The sequence below is a fragment of the Monodon monoceros genome, unplaced genomic scaffold (assembly GCF_005190385.1).
Source record: "Monodon monoceros isolate NGI ecotype Baffin Bay Population unplaced genomic scaffold, NGI_Narwhal_1 Super_Scaffold_18, whole genome shotgun sequence".
Lineage (NCBI taxonomy): Eukaryota > Metazoa > Chordata > Mammalia > Artiodactyla > Monodontidae > Monodon > Monodon monoceros.
Genome location: NW_021703774.1, coordinates 74,283,635 through 74,299,271, shown reverse-complemented (window position 1 = coordinate 74,299,271; position 15,637 = coordinate 74,283,635). Strand labels below are relative to the sequence as shown.

General features: G+C 44.6%; 2 protein-coding genes and 1 pseudogene across 7 annotated transcripts; 1 reads left to right on the top strand and 2 right to left on the bottom strand.

Annotated features, from left to right (window-relative positions):
* Window positions 1-259: 259 nt before the first annotated feature.
* Window positions 260-6,103, bottom strand: PEX11B (peroxisomal biogenesis factor 11 beta). 3 transcript variants are annotated; one of them, XM_029228393.1, is made up of 4 exons: window positions 6,090-6,103; window positions 4,926-5,041; window positions 4,328-4,529; window positions 260-1,467 (listed from the first exon to the last, which is right to left on the bottom strand). In XM_029228393.1, exon 4 carries the CDS (start codon window positions 1,443-1,445, stop codon window positions 1,062-1,064), a length of 384 nt encoding a protein of 127 aa, XP_029084226.1. In that variant the 5' UTR covers window positions 1,446-1,467; window positions 4,328-4,529; window positions 4,926-5,041; window positions 6,090-6,103; the 3' UTR covers window positions 260-1,061. The 3 variants fall into 3 exon arrangements, with proteins under 3 accessions (XP_029084226.1, XP_029084224.1, XP_029084225.1); XM_029228391.1 differs by lacking the exon at window positions 6,090-6,103 and adding an exon at window positions 5,855-5,930; XM_029228392.1 differs by lacking the exon at window positions 6,090-6,103 and adding an exon at window positions 5,797-5,913.
* A 129-nt stretch (window positions 6,104-6,232) lies between these two features.
* LOC114898595 lies at window positions 6,233-10,180 on the top strand (annotated as a pseudogene).
* Window positions 10,181-11,240: 1,060 nt separating this feature from the next.
* Window positions 11,241-14,015, bottom strand: RBM8A (RNA binding motif protein 8A). Of its 4 annotated transcripts, none has more exons than XM_029228396.1 (6): window positions 13,041-13,244; window positions 12,739-12,798; window positions 12,534-12,608; window positions 12,216-12,352; window positions 11,785-11,921; window positions 11,241-11,673 (listed from the first exon to the last, which is right to left on the bottom strand). In XM_029228396.1, exons 1-6 carry the CDS (start codon window positions 13,120-13,122, stop codon window positions 11,628-11,630), a joined length of 537 nt encoding a protein of 178 aa, XP_029084229.1. In that variant the 5' UTR covers window positions 13,123-13,244; the 3' UTR covers window positions 11,241-11,627. The 4 variants fall into 4 exon arrangements, with proteins under 4 accessions (XP_029084229.1, XP_029084228.1, XP_029084230.1 ...); XM_029228395.1 differs by having other exon boundaries at window positions 11,250-11,673; window positions 12,534-12,611; window positions 13,041-13,212; XM_029228397.1 differs by having other exon boundaries at window positions 11,457-11,673; window positions 12,534-12,611; window positions 13,078-14,008.
* Window positions 14,016-15,637: the final 1,622 nt, after the last annotated feature.

Here is a 15,637-nt window from a genome sequence, read left to right as displayed (position 1 = left end):
TATGCTTTGTGGAACCAGTATTATTACTTTAACATTAGACCCCCATCTCCTCAACTAAGCTATAAACTTCTGAAGTTGGGACCATGGAGCTTCTTAGCTTTCTGTATCTCTACCACTTAGTATTATGCCCTACATACTGTAGATGCTCAATAAAAGTCTGTGGGTAATGATGCCAGTGGCTAACCCTATGGAAAACCCAAACCATAGTGACAGAAACAGGGGCCTCAGATGACCAGAACACATGGGACCAGACCAAACATCAGTGAGCAAATTGATCTTTAATTTGCTAACCTGGAAGGCTTTGCTATCCATCATGGGCTTGGGCCTCAGCTATTTACACAGAATCACTATACAGTATTTACAACAAGATGCTAAACATAGCATCATTCTGGATAGGCAAAGAAGGGGTATGGAAAGGCTAGAACAAGGCCCTGAAATCAGAGTGTGAGCAGAAACCTGCAGGTGTGAGTGGAGGGAAAGGTAAGGGCAAATCATGAGAAAGCTTGGTGAGGTAGACATGAGAGAGGAAAAGGAAGCATGAAACTACTTCTGGTGCATGTGGGAAGAGTCCACTGGGACATCAAGCCTTCAAAATTAAATCTGGAGTCTGAAGGGGAAAATAACAGCCACAAGTCACCTTTGTGAGGAAAAAGAAGAGGGCAGTTAGAACCTTATAGACCATACCTTCTACCTCCCATACCAAAAAGTAATCCTGCTGATTAAATTCCTATGACAGGGGACTGAGAAGGTACAAAAGAGATACAGAGACAGAATCTTAAATAGACTTAAGAGACAGTAAAAAGAGTCAAGAGAGACACAGACAATGCAATAAAGGAGGAAAAGAACAAAAGCTCCAGCAGATCTGAACATGTGAATCATCCAAGTGACTTCACAAGTCACCTCTCCTCACCTCATCTTCCCCAAAGCTCCTCCCTCTTACTCCCAAATCTCTGGATTTTAGCTTTAACCAAGGAGTGGAGTTAGAATGAGGCCGGTACACGGGGACAATCTAAAATTCCATCTCACCAATTCAGATCCCCTCCTTATCCTGTACCAGAATATCAGGGCTTGAGTCGGAGCCAAGGGCAGATTAGGGTGAGAATAGACAGGATGGAGGACACGAGGCCACAAAGTCCCACAATTCCAGGACCACAGCGCCAGAGGCCTAGTTTGTCCAGTGGAATGAAGAGATCACAGGCATTTCTGACCACATCCAGCAGGAGAGGGGGATGACCTCGAAGGACCCGAGCCAGGAGCAAGACTCGGAGCCGAAGCTTCAGAGCCACCTGAGGCAGACCTCCTCCTGGAGCCCCTGGACCCCCAGGTCCCCCAGTTTCAATTCCTCCTGGGACTCCTCCTCCAGAACCCTTCAGTCGTCGACTACAAGCTGAAGACTCTTGTTCCATCAGTAGGCGAATCTCATAAGCATCACGACTCAAGTTCATGATGAGGGAAAACAGATAGTACCTGGGATACACAGGGGAGAAAGGTCAGTACAGATACATATACCCACTTAGCATATCCAACAGAATATTTAAACTTCTTTCCCCCATAGTGCAAAAGGATTACATATTAGAATACCAGAAGTGAATGTTATTACCCACTATGAGAAATGTCCTTCCACCTTTCTGTAACTAATGAGTTTATGTGTACCTTAAGATTCTGGCTTACAATAATGAGCATCACGAAATATTCCAAGTTCAACCTCATATTTCACTTTTCCACTTGGCAACCCATTAGCATACACACATTCAACCTGAACTACAATAATGCAAAATTTTTTAAAAGAACATCTTCAGGACTTCCCTGGTGATGCAGTGGTTGAGAATCCGCCTGCCAGTGCAGGGGACACAGGTTCAATCCCTGATCCGGGAAGATCCCACATGCACGGAGTAACTAAGCCCGTGTGCCACAACTACTGAGCCTGTGCTCTAGAGCCCTCGAGCCACAACGACTGAGCCCACATGCCACAACTACTGAAGCCCGCGCGCCTAGAGCCCGTGTTCCGCAACAAGAGAAGCCACAGCAGTGAGAAGCCTGCGAACCGCAATGAAGAGTAGCCCCCACTCGCCCCAACCAGAGAAAATCCCGCGCACAGCAATGAAGACCCAACGCAGTCAGAAACAATAAATAAATAAAATAAAATAATAAAATAAATAAATTTATATTAAAAAAACACCTTCAGTTGTTTCAAAGACTCAAACACATAGACCATTTAAATCCAATACTTTTGTTAAAAGAAAACAAACAAAAAAACGACGCCAAGCTTGCCAAATGTGTTAGATTATAAATTCCTTAAGAACAGTCTACGTTTTTTGATTTTTAATCCATTCTGACAACAGTGGTCTGTATTCAATATAACTGTCCTACCTCTAATACATATCCTGAATCCACATCTATCTATTGTACTCCACCACCACAGTCTAAGCTACCATCATATCTTGCTTGAACTACTACTTTAGTCTGTTAACTGGTTTCTCCACTGCCACTCTTGTCCCCCACCCCCAAGAATCTAGTTTCATATAGTAGCTGGCATAAACGTAAATCACATTGTACCCTTTCTTAAAACTCTCCATGGTTTCCTTCCTATCACATTTAGAATAAAATACCTTAGACAGGCTTACAGAACTCAACATCTGACCCTGCCTCTCTAATTCCATCTTGTACCATTCTTTCCTTCAATCACTATGCTCCAGCCACACTGGTTTCTTTCTATATTTTGATCCCATTAAGCTTGTTCCTGCTTTAGGACCTTTACACTACCTCGTCCCTCAACCTGGAATAATCTCTCTCCAAAATCTTCAAATGGCTGGCTCTTCCTTGCACTTTAGGTCAGAGCTTACATGTCACCTCTTCAGAGAAGACTTCTCTGACCCTCGATTCTGAAGTAGCAAACCATTTACTGTCTATCACATGACCCTATTTTAATTTCCTGCACAGCACTTACCACTCTTTGATGTTTTTCTTATTTATTGTTTCTTTGTCCCCTCCCATTACAATGTAAGCTCCATAGGAGCAGGGATGTTGTTTGTCTTTACCACTGTATCCCTTTGTCTAGACCAGTGCCTAGCACATAGTAAGAGCCGAATAAATATTTACTGAATAAAAGTATAAACATGGCATATAAACTCTTCTAGGGAGTTGCTTTTCCATACCACTCCAGCCATGCCTCTGCCCCCACCCTTCATACACCATAAGTCTTGTTATAACTGTAATCACTGAGAAAGATGAAAAGAAAAGAGAGACATAAGTGGAGATGGAAAGATGCTAATATAAAATAACAAAGCAAATCATAGGGAAACAAATAATATGTATAGAGATCATTTTATTCCCAAATCATATTCCTTTCCACCTTCATTACAGCCTGCTCCTTAGTCCAAGCCAACATCATTTCTTGGCCATATTAGGGCATCTTCTCCTCTTTAGCATTACTGCAATCCATTTTCCGCACTACAGCCAGAGGGATCTTCTTTAAATGCAATTTGAATCATGTCACACCCCTACTTAGAACCCATTGTACTTAGGATAAAATTTAAACAAAACTAAATGAAAAAAATCCTACCATTACCTAGAAGTCCTTGCATGAATGATCTGGCCCATGTCTACCTGTCCAGTTTGAACTTATGCCCTTACTCAATACCGTCCACCACACTGGCTTTCTTTCTACTGCTCTAATTCCATGAAGTTTTTCTTGGTTCAAGGCCTTAGAATGAGCTATTTTCTGTTTGGAATGGTCTTCTCTGCTACTGTTTGCTTTGTATAACTTCTACTCAGACATCAGGTCTGAAATAAAATTTAATTTTCTCTAAGAGTTCTTCTCTGACCTTTCGATCTAAATTAGCTTCCCCTGTTATGTATCTCATAACACCCTGTACTTCCCACAAATACTTGGTTTGGTGATTATTTGTTTTAATATCTGACTCCCCTACTAGACTAGAAGCTTCATGAGAGCAGGAACCATAGCTCTTGGGCTCTTTGCTTTATTCCCTGGCTCATAGTAAGCAGCTACTAAGTATTTTTAGAATGAATGAATGAACGAGTAAGCAGTGAGGGGCATAAACCTGTGGTATAGACAAAAGCGGAATTAAAGCAATGTAATGAATATCTAGTCTTGTCCAATCTTAGTCATTCATCATGAAAGAGCATCTGTCTTCCATCTGCCCCCATTCATTATTCTCTGATGGTTTAAGATCTAAATGAAGGTTAGAAGCCAAGTGATTAGGATGTGTATATTATGGGAAGGCCCTAAAAGATCATTCTCTCATGAAAGGCAAGCTATGCAGTATGGAGAATATGATAGGTCTTGTAGGATAAAAGGATATCAAACCTGAATGAACGCTGGGCCCACTTCTCCTGATCCACACGGGGAGCAAGTCCAGACTTTCCAGCCCACAGGACATTGTCACAGGCGAAGTACAAGGCTCTATTGAGGTGACTAACAGTGATGCAGAATCTCAGGACAACATCTGATAGGTGCACAGCTCGTTTGGCTGACTCAAGGGCATCTGCTGAGTTACCGAGGCGTAGAACTTGTGGGGATTAGCAAAGAAAAGGAAGGATTTGAAAGTAGAGAGGCAAACAGAGAGCAAGACACAGAAAAAGAGAGAAAGCAAGAGAGTGAAAGTCGAGCAAGTAACAGGAACAATAATGAACAATTTTTTAAAAAAAGAGTAGAGATAGTTCAATTTTTTTTACGTCCAATTTTTATTAATTTGTGTCCCAGTTTAGTTTTCTCAAATTTGCCTCATTCTTTCCAATCTCTTACACCTGCTCTCTCACCTCAATCGGGAGGCTTGCAGAGGATACGGGTAGAGGCAAATGAGGGAGAATCGGCAGAGAAGGTCAAAAACAAGGAGGGACTAAGGAAGAATAGCTGGGGATGGAGGAAGTGTTGAGATAATAAAAGGAAAGGCACAATTACTTACGCTTTCTCCCTAGGCTCAGATGACCCTCCAGTTGTCGAATCTGTTTCTGTAACTCAGAACTGGCCCCATGTTTCTGCAGTGCGTGGCCAAGAAGGGAGCAAGCATACTGGGCGGCCCTGGAGGAGAGAGAGGAGAGAGAGGTAAGGTGGAGACCTCCCTCCTCTCCCCCTCAAAAATGTACTTCAAAAGGCAAGTATGGACTCCCCCTTCCCCTGTTTGAGACCATTCCCTTTCCTCCTCTTCATGGCCATATCTCACTGTTTCTCCTCCAGGCCAGGGGAAGAGACAGGCATAAGAATAAAAAGGAGCCTAGAAGGGGTTGGGAAGCACTACTTCGAATTCAGGAAATAAGAGATCTGATAATGTAAGGCCTGAAGAGGACAATGAAGGCGGCAGGGGGTCCATCACAAGCACATCAGTGTGAGCATGTATGTGATATGTGAGGGAGTGGTGGATAGTTGGAGGACAGGTTATTCTTCAAAATAGGTGAACTAAGAGATTTTCCAGGCCCTTGAGATGAATCGAGACTAGAAGGCAAGGCGGAGGCAGAGGAGCTAGCGGGTGACAGTAGGGTGAGGGACACGGGAACTTCGGAGTGCCTCCTCCGCTCTGGGAAGAGTCCAGGTCGCTATCTGCCACGGAGCGAACGCTCCTCATTCCACCATCGCCCAGTGAGGAAAGTGCTGGTCTTACATGAACACGCAACCCTGAGCGGCCTCCCCGCCGGCCCACTCGTGCCTCAGTTTCCCCATCTTTCCCGCGAGCAGAAACGAACCACGGCCTCACGGCCGGCTCAAATCAGCCCCTCTCGGTCCGTCCGGGCCCCCGTAGCCCGATCTGACCCTTTATGACCCCCGTAGTGTGAACTGACCTCGCCTCAAGATGGTCTTCCTCTGCCCGCCCTCCCCCCATTCCTATTCGGGCCGCACCTACACAGCCGCTCCCGGGCCTGGCTCTGAGCGCTGAAGCGGACCCAGGCGTCCATGACAGCGGCAGCCCCGGCTCCACAGCTTCGCTCCCGCCCCACTTCCCGCCCCTAGTCACGCCTCCTGGACGACCCAACGGTGCCGCGCGAGGGACAAACATCGTCCGAAAATAAAGGGAGTGGAGCCGGCCCCTGAAGCGGAACTTCAGAACGAGAAGCCCCTGTCTCTGGGCCTATACCTGCGTGTTTTTTGTGCGTGTCTCTGTCACCTTGTCCTCTAATCAGATGATCTCTGGTTCCTAAGCACACCTCCAGAGGCACATTCTTCTTTAAATATTCTGGACCAAGGGCGGGGCTTGCAGGAGTCCGGGCGTAGCGAGACTGCGCCGCAGTGCTCCCGCCAGGGCCGCTAGGATAGGGTTGACCCCAACCCTGGGGTGTTTCCAGCAGAACACCCCCAACACACACACACTCACTCGCACGCTACGACCGAATCCAGGGCTCTAGGGGCTAAAGAAGTTTATGGAAGTAGAAGCCAGCACCAGATCCCTGTTCCCTGCAGGACCCTGACAGTTGGACAGGTGACCTCCAGAATACAGACGGAGTCTCCAGAGACAGAGGCTTTAGTGGACGAAATTCGCAAAATACCCAACTCATATCCTTAAAAGGAGAGAGAAGAAACAGTGGACGCAGCTAACCTCTTCAAACCCACACTTCATCCCCCTACCCCTTTCCCTTCCAGGTCACCATGTCGTCAGGCAACGGCACCCCTTGGGGGTCAGCAGCGGGATCAGGAGTAGAGGTGGAGGGCGCAGAGCTGCTCACCTTCTCAGCTGCCGCCAAGGTCCGAGTGGGAGTGAGTGTTGCGCTGTTTGTTTCTTCGGCTGGAGGAACCTGGCCGTGCTGTTGTCAGTGACACGGCCGCAACCCAGCCAGCTCCGCCCCTCTCCGGTAAGACGACTCTTTGCCCATTTAGCAGCTGCCGACTTGCTGGTCACTTTTGTGGTTATGACCATAGATATAGTTATGCCACCAGGAATATCACTGTTTAATGGCTGGCCGGGGACATCGCATGTCGGACACTCATGTTCCTGAACTAACGGCCATGTATGCCGCAGCTTTCCTGCCTGTGGTCATTGGGCTCGACCGCCAGGCAGCCGTACTCCACCCGCTTGAACCCCGCTCAACTGGAAGGAAACTTCTGGGAGCAGCCTGGGTACTCGTTTTCTCGCTTGCCTGGAAGGTGAGTGACTTGTCGGAACTCAGGGCTAGACTGGACAAGAATTTGGGTACACAACAGGAGCCTTCAGATTCAAGGGGTGTGCTTGGCCGTGGTCACCGTTAATCCTCAGCGTGGGGCCTCTGCTATCTCTCTTGCAAGTTAACATCACTGCATGTTAATTTGTACTTCTGTTAAGAGCCTTTGTTTTTACTACACTTGGCTTCCACCTCTTTGCCTCCTCCGAGTCCCACCTTCTTCAGATTATTGCAGAAAAACTCTAGGGCATGGTGTAAACATATACGGGAAGACATTAAGAAGACAGTGAAATCAGGGGCTTTGGGTAAAACTTTGTGGTACATTCATTCATCAATTCAGAAACTAATGTGCATCCCCCAGGTGCGTTCAAATGCTCTATCAAGGATAGAGCAACAAAGTCCTGCCTTCAAGAAATTTATAGACTAGTGCAGAGTCAAATTAGTACGCAATTACAATACAGCGTGCAGTTAAGCATTATGCTAAAGGTAAGCATAAGGAGCTAAAGAACTGTCCAAGACCCACTCTTGGACAGTCAGGGAAAGCGTCCTGACTTCCCAGAGATGTTACAATTTGATTCTTGAAAGATAGGTGTTAAGACAAATTACAGCAGGAGGAATGCTGGAGAAGGTGGAGGGTGGATGATCTCAAAGAAGCTGCAGCTAAAGTTGAGGACTAGAAAATGGTGAGTAATGAGCCTGGAGGGGAAGGGAGAACCAGATCACAAATATTAAGCTTGTACTTTATCCTGAGGGCAGTGGAGAGACACTAAAGTAAAAGGTGGAGAATGACATAATCAGATTTGTATTTTTTACTCTAGCTTTATTGTGGGTATCAAAACTGGAACAAAAGGGAGCATCTGAACTTGAGTACCAAGTAATCAAATCTCAATATTGAAAATGAACTAGAAGTCTAGAAAAAAAAAAGCTAAATATGAAGCAATTTCTTCAAAAAAACCAGAACCACTACCACCATCTGGGAGGAGGGTGTAAAGCAGCATCTCTGAGTCTAGGGTTAGGATTGTCAGGGAGAGGGCTAAAATTTCAGTCTCTGGAATAATGCATTACAGAGTCAGATTTAAGATTTGATCCTTAAATCCTCAAATATTAGAAATATAACTAACAACAGTTTAGTCTGACTGCAGTTCTAAGACAAACAAAAAATATTGCTTCCAACAATATGTTGCAAACAGGACCTCTGCTACCCAAAGTTTTAAAAAGCATCATGTTGCCTCAGTGCAAAAGGAATTAGTTGGGTTTATATGAAGCAAATTTTAGATGTGGACTGGGAATTAGAATTAGGATTGCTTTTGTTGTTCGTTTGTATTACTTTGCTCTGTTTTTCCTGAGTCTAGGCTCTACCCCTAACTAGCTGGATGACTTTGGATAAATCACTTGAAACATATAGGCCACAAGATTATGGAATAGGAGATGCATTTCATCCTTTCTTAGAGCCTGACAATCCAACGACAACAATGCAATCTCTATTTGCTTCAATAGCAAACTGACGGTAACATGATTCAGGTGCAAAAGGTGTTACTTTGGGCTCTAAATTAGCGACCTCTTGTATAAATTCTGCATTGCCCATATGTTGCATTTAAAATATTAGTGTCAATAAAAAATTGTTAGTATGGTAAAGGGAATATTGGTGTAGTTAGAAATTATTTTTGTAGACTCAAGTTTTCAAGTATCAGAGGTAAAGACTTCTACAGTAGGTAAATTGCACATAAAATAGGGAAAGGAGTCAGAGGTAGGGCTATGGACCAAAACATAAGTCCAGGAGACTTGCCTATTTTTTAAATTAATTAATTAATTAATTTGGTTGTGCCAGGTCTTAGTAGCAGCAGGCGGGCCCCTTAGTTGTGGCATTCGAACTCTTAATTGTGGCATGCATGTGGGATCTAGTTGCCTGACCAGGGATCGAACCCTCCCCCCTGCACTGGGAGCGTGGAGTCTTCTACGCCACCAGGGAAGTCCTGCCTATTTTTAAACCCCTTCTCACAACCTGTCAAGTATTTCTAGGCATGGTGCAAAATCGCGCCCCCACCCCCCAAGAAAACGGCCAGAAACATGTGGACTCAAGATAGGGGAAGAGGAAAGACCACTTCCCAACTAGCTCAGAATAGCCTGATCATAACTCCAAGCAGTTCATAAAATTGTATGTCTGTGGCTCATACTATTCACCTTTCCTAAAAGTCCCTCATGCCTGCTGAAGTCACTTTCCAAATGCCTTCCTTGTATCTAGAAATTTGATACCTACTAAGCTTGCCTTTTATCCAACTAGTAGTGACTCAATCTACCTTACCTGAAACTCAGGTACTAACCCTGAAGCTCTCAACTGAAAAATACTCATTACTGATTCAAACCAAAAACCCAGTTTACCAAAAAGGAGAAAGGGCAGCCAACAGCATTTGGAAAATGTTACATTTTATTGTTTAACGTTGTTTCACCATTATAGTTGTACACATGACTATTACTACAGGTCACTTTACAGTGACTGCAAAATGGCCTGAAATTTTAGCAGCACCCATTTTACACAAGATTTCTTTTTTCCACAGAATCATAGACACATCAGGAAAATAAGTTCAGCTTAAAATGTTGGTGAGGAAAAAAAAAATGTTGGTGAGGTGGTAGAGATATCCTTTGATAAAATGCAATGTTAGAACAGTACTTGAGAAGACAGGGTTCTTTAAGTCCCAGATTTAACAAACATAGCCTAAGAGGAAGATAGGGATTTTCAAGATACATTCCTAACCTTTTAAATATGGCATCATGGATGTACCATTACTCAGCACTGCAGGAAATTAAGAACGAATTGGAATTATGTACTGTATTAGCTCCCAAGTTTTCTCAACAATCTCATTAAAAAAAAAAAAAAAAAAAGAATTGGGAAGAGATACTGTTGAACTGGTGGGTAGGTTGGCATGGGAGGGGAAAGGGAGACCAGTTCTAATAGTCCTTGACTCCACTCCAGCTGTTCTGTTCCACACCGTCTGCTGAGCTGGTCCAGTCCCCTTCACTCAGTGTCACCAAAAGCAGCTTCAAGGCTTGATGGCAAGAGACCACCTCTTCACCTTCTGCTGCCTCTTTCTGCTGCCACTGACTGCCATGACCGTCTGCTATAGCCACACTGTCCTCAGTGTGTCCAGTCCCCGGACAAGGAAGGGGAACCATGGTGAGACCCCAACCGCCAGGCCCTAACCCGTACCCTAAAACTATTGCCTCTAGCCTCATAAATTTGATAGCTAGCTATCAAACCAAAAGTGAGTTGCTAACCGTATCTCTAGCAGCTGATGCTGCACATAACTTTATTGAATGCCTTCAATTCTAACCAGCCACTAGCCATCATTCTCTGAAGTGGAGTTAGCTGGGCAAGAATTAAGGAGAAGGGTGATCAGTATTCCTTTGCTCCTGGACACCAACAAGACTTCAAATAGACTTTGTAGCTTCATGTAACACAACAGCACCTCAATCGAAACCTTTTTTGCAGCACGTCTGTCATAATCTCTGGTGGGAGGGGAGCGTATAGTCCCAGGTTGGGGAGGGGAAGAGGGCTTGTACCATTCTCTTCCTTATAAGGGGAGAGCTCCATCTCACTATTTCTGCCCATCCATCAACTCAGAAGCTGAGTGGTTCTGAATTTGAGTGTATTTTCTAAGTTCCCAGCCCCTGCCGGTGAATTTGCCCTCTGCCGCTCCTTAGACAATCGCCCCCATGTTCATCTTCAGGGTCTGCGACTGGCCCTGCTTGTCTTGCAGACCTTCGTCCTCTGCTAGACATCTTATAACCTGCTGGGTCTTTGGTACTGGTTCTCTCCCACCATGCTAACTGAAGTGCCTCCCAGCCTCAGCCACATCCTTTTCCTCTTTGGCCTCCTCAGTGCTCCTCTGGATCCTCTCCTCTATGGGGCCTTCACCCTTGGCTGCCGAAGAGGGCACCAAGAACTTAGTATAGACTCCTCCAGGGAAGGAGGTTCTGGGAGAATGCCCCAGCAGGAGATTCAGACCCTTAGACAGATGAAAGTACAAACAAAGGTGGCAGCAAGAAAGGCAGGAGAAACAAAAGAGACATTCCTATGACATCCATTTGCTCAGGAGAGCATATTTAAGAACAGAATAATTATTCTCTAGTATCATGAGAACATCTCACTTGTACCCCTGGCTCCCTTAGCTTCCAAAAGAAAGAAAGAAATACTGAGCAGTGTTTCTACTTTGACCCTAGGTGAGACTTGAGACTATATTTAATGTAGAAACTCACACAGAATTCAGTCCCTGGAAGAAGTATCTTCGCAGTGACCCAGAGTGTCTTACTGTAAATAGTGCTTCAGAGCTTGCAATGTTAGAACAGGAAAGTAATTTTAGAAAACAAAAATTGGACATTTATTCATAACTCAAAAGAAACACTAAGCAGGTAGGGTAAGAGATTAAGTACAGATGCAGTGAGTTCCACCCCAGCCCTATTTCTCCAAGGCCGCATAGTCAAACGGAATCTCTGGAGAGAACACCTGGACAACAGAGGATGGGTCAGCGACGCCTCCGGTCTGGACTCCTGCTGCGTCTGCGGCCACCTCTAGGGAGAAGGAAAAGGGGCAGGGTCCATCAGAGGGACATAATGCCATGTCCTTATTCTGTTTTGCTCATATTTCCTCCACTAAGATAGTGTTTCCCCTCTCCACTTTACCTCCTCTTGCCCTTGGGTGGACCCCGAACAAAACACCAGTCTACGCTGATCGGCTGTCCCATCAAATCCTGGCCATTGAGTCCTTCCATAGCAGCTTGGGCCTCCTTGTATGTTTCATACTCAACTAGAGTATACCCCTGGAACAAGTGAAAAGACAGATTATCAAAACTCTCCTATTCCACCAAGCTTTTTTCTACTCAAACAGAAAAATCCACAAACTCTAAACAACAAATGTACGTTATATATCCCTATTATGTATACAACTTGTCTGTCTGTTTCTGCCTGTCTCTTTGCTATGTCTAACAAAATCAATTCCCAAAGTCATTTTATTTCAACTTTACTCTTGGCCAACCACAGCAAACATGGGAGAACTACCAATGCTGTCTAAGGTTTATGGGTGAAGAGAAGCAATGGAGTATCACTCAGAATACCTTTAGATATCCTGTACGTCTGTCCAGGTTGAGGTGGATGTTTTTTATTTCTCCATACTCTGCAAATTTATCATGGATGTCTTCTTCCGTGGCTTCCTCATGGACTCCAGTAACAAAGAGAATCCAACCTTCAACAGCTGTTCGGGAAGGGAGGGAGGTTGTTTGAGCACATGAAAGAAAAACTTCAAGCAAGATCACAGAAGTAGAGTGTGTGCAGACTCCACAGAGACTGGTTAAGCTACCTCTGACCCCATTCCTACTGGGTTTTATTTCATTGGCCCCTAATTCTCTACAGACAGACAGGTTCCATTTACTTACAGCGCTGTGGTCCGGGTTCATCGCCATCCTGCTCCACGCTGTCATAATCCTCACGCATCCGCGCTCGAGACCCCTCTTCTATTAGAAAGACACAGGAGATCACCGGAAATCCCCCTCCTCCCACTGTTCACCATGAGTCTTTATGGGGACTCCAAAGCTCGTCGCTCTCGCCATTCTAGACCCCATTCCACCCACAAACACTCACCGGAGCCAAAGCCACGGCCCTTCCGTTTCTTCGCTTTTTCTTTCAGTTTGTGGATGCTCTCTGCAGCCCCAGAAGTGAAAGAATAAGTGAGAAAGATAACAGTTATTTACAACAAGAGTCTCCTTCCAAGACATCATCTGAAACCAGACCCCACCACCTCCAGGTTCAGTCCCTTCCCGGCCCGCCCCCATTCCTCCCATCGGGGGCGGAGTCTCCAACCAACCGAAACCCAGTTCCCCGGCTCCCATCCTCCTTACTGGGGGGGAAAGATTATATTTTCCTAATACGTCCTTCTCTCGCACCTTCCCCGCTTCCCGCAGCCGCCTCCACTGTCCTCACCGTCCCCATCCTCATCCATGGCGAAATCCTCGCCCCCGGCCTCATGAAGATCCAGTACGTCCGCCATCTTGCCTAAGCTCTAACTCTCGTCCGTGGCGCTCAAGCACTTGGCTCCTCGGGAAACTGTCGCGGATGGGAAAGGTCTCCAGTCAAGCTGACCAATTAAAAACGAACTCTAAGTCCTGCCCTCGGCGCGGTAATAATACGCAGTGGAGGCGGGCCTACTTTGGGAATATACCGGAAGTGCTCCTGTAGCCATCTTGAGCGGGTCGCGAGCAGAAGGGGGCAACCCCGTGTGGGACACGCTGGGGGTGTGGGCGGAGTTAGTGACTTACTCTTACCTAGAGCAGACAACGAGAAACACTACTGACAGTGAAGCCCAGCCTAATTTTATTAGAGGGTTGCTTTTCGTCTCTTTTCATTCCATACCAGGAAATGGAAGTTGAAGAAAGTTTTTTCTCTAAAAACTTGCAGGCCTATACTCTTCCGAGGAGCAGCCGGATCTGTGATGGAAGCATTAAAAAAAAAAATTGTTCGGTCAGCAATGCTGCCTCAAAAAGCTGCTTCTGGAACGTACTGCAGCATGGCCTTTCTCTCTCAGAAAATCAGCAGACCTGGGTGTCCGTGTTGATTGATGAGACAGATATCAACTTTTCTTTTTTAAAAAATAATCTCTCTGGGAATTCCCTGGTGGTCCAGTGGTTAGGACTCCCGCTTTCACTGCAGGCGGGGTTCAATCCCTGGTCAGGGAACTAAGATCCTGCAAGCTGCCTGGCGCGGCCAAAAAAATAAAACTGAAAATCTCTCAAACTCTGCCTACTACCTCTGGGAATTAAAATATCATGGCTTTAAACAAAATAGGGGCTTTAGCTTCTTTGAGGATAGTACAGATATTTCACGTTTAAAAACCCAGGAGTTGAGGCAAGGAAAATATTGCCCCCACATTCTGGAATCCGACGTAGGCCTTACACAAACAATAGTGAACTGCATATTCACTTATTTATTAATTTTTAAATCAAACAGTTATGAATGCCTATATGTGTGTCTAATATTAGAAGAGGTGCTAGCAAGACAAGGGGAAATACTTGCATTATCAACAATCACTTTATAATAACATTATGAAAGTGATCGTTGCCATCACAACGCACTAAGGCAATACATAGAAAGTTTCTAATAGGATGGGAAGTAAGAGTGCATTTAAGGGAGGGCTTCCATTTAAACTTGGCCTTTAAGTCTGGGTACTTTCCCAGGCAAAGGAGTTGTATTGAGACTAAGATACACTAATCCGTTCTCTGCAATATGTAGTGTGATCTTTTAAAAAATCAGTTGGTCACATCTCTACTAAAAACCCTTACTTGACTTACTTTTGCACTTAGAATAAAGTTCAGACTCACACAGCCTGCTCTGCCTATGTCTCCAAACTCTTCCACCACCATTCTTCCCTCTCACCCATTAAGCTCTCGCTATACTTTCCCTCAACTATGTTCTACTCTTTCCCATCTCTGGACTTTTTGTAACTCTCTGTCCCTGATGTTCTTGCTCCAGCTTTTCACATGGCTAGTTCAACCCCGTCCTGTAGGTCTCCCTGAGATACTACTGTCACCCAGAGGGGTCTTCTCTACTCCATCTTTCATTCTTATTTCCTTCACGGAACTTAAATTCAAATCTTTAATTACCTTGTTTACTTTCTAACTTGTTTATCGTCTGTTTTTCCCCTTAGAATGTAATCCTTATGGCAGAGATTCTTATGTACAACTATATCCTCAAAGTTTAGACCAGTGCCTGGTTCATAGTAGACATTTGGTAAATATTATTGAATGAATATCAGAATGGCAAGAGATTCCATATGCCTGATGCTGTGTAGTCAGGAAATAAAGCTGGAAATATAGTTTAGGGCCAAACTGTATGTCATGCTAAGGATTTGGAACTTACCCTATAGGCAAGAAATTTTTCTAATTCAATATTTTAGTATTCATAATTTTTAACATTTGCAAATAGCCCCCATACTATTTTCAATTTGTGTTTTTTCATTAAATAGACTGGCATTTTAAACAAACTTACACTAAATTTAAATATCACTGCCATAAATGGAAAACATATTTTTCTATTACAAATTCAGCTAAAAGCATAACTAGTAAAAATGAAAAATGTTTGCCCACGTACCACCTAAAATCTTCTCAGATAATACCAAGGGTTCACATATAAAATTTGGGAAGTGCCACTAAAGGTACAGATAGCTAAGTGATGGTTTAAGCAAGGGAGTGGTACAGTCATAAGTATTTTAGAAAGAAATCTGATAGCAGTGTGGAGGATGTTAAGAATGAAGTTAGAGACTAATTAGGAAGCTACTGCAGTGGTCCAGCCCCGAGTTGATAAAGGACTGAACTAAGACAGTAGATATGGACAAAACAGATTGGGAAGTTTGTACAGAAAGTAAACTCAACAGTAAGTGACTGATTAGATGATAATAGGGAGGCATTGAGGATGGATCTGAGGTTCTAGCTTAGGTAGCTGGGCAGATAATAATTTCTATAGCAGATCTGGGGAGTCAGAGGAGCAC

Bases quoted from the DNA above. Each gene is read 5' to 3' on its own strand.
- RBM8A (XM_029228395.1), bottom strand. From the start codon at position 13,122: ATGAGGCCGGGGGCGAGGATTTCGCCATGGATGAGGATGGGGACGGTG. The intron at 12,799-13,040 runs GTGCGAGAGAAG...CTGGGGCTGCAG, and splicing joins GGCTGCGGGAAGCGGGGAAG to AGAGCATCCACAAACTGAAA. The intron at 11,922-12,215 runs GTATTCTGAGTG...CACTTGTTCCAG, and splicing joins GACGTACAGGATATCTAAAG to GGGTATACTCTAGTTGAGTA.
- PEX11B (XM_029228391.1), bottom strand. From the start codon at position 5,910: ATGGACGCCTGGGTCCGCTTCAGCGCTCAGAGCCAGGCCCGGGAGCGG. The intron at 5,042-5,854 runs GTGCGGCCCGAA...TCTCTCCTCCAG, and splicing joins GCCCGGGAGCGGCTGTGTAG to GGCCGCCCAGTATGCTTGCT. The intron at 4,530-4,925 runs GTAAGTAATTGT...AATCCCCACAAG, and splicing joins TCTGAGCCTAGGGAGAAAGC to TTCTACGCCTCGGTAACTCA.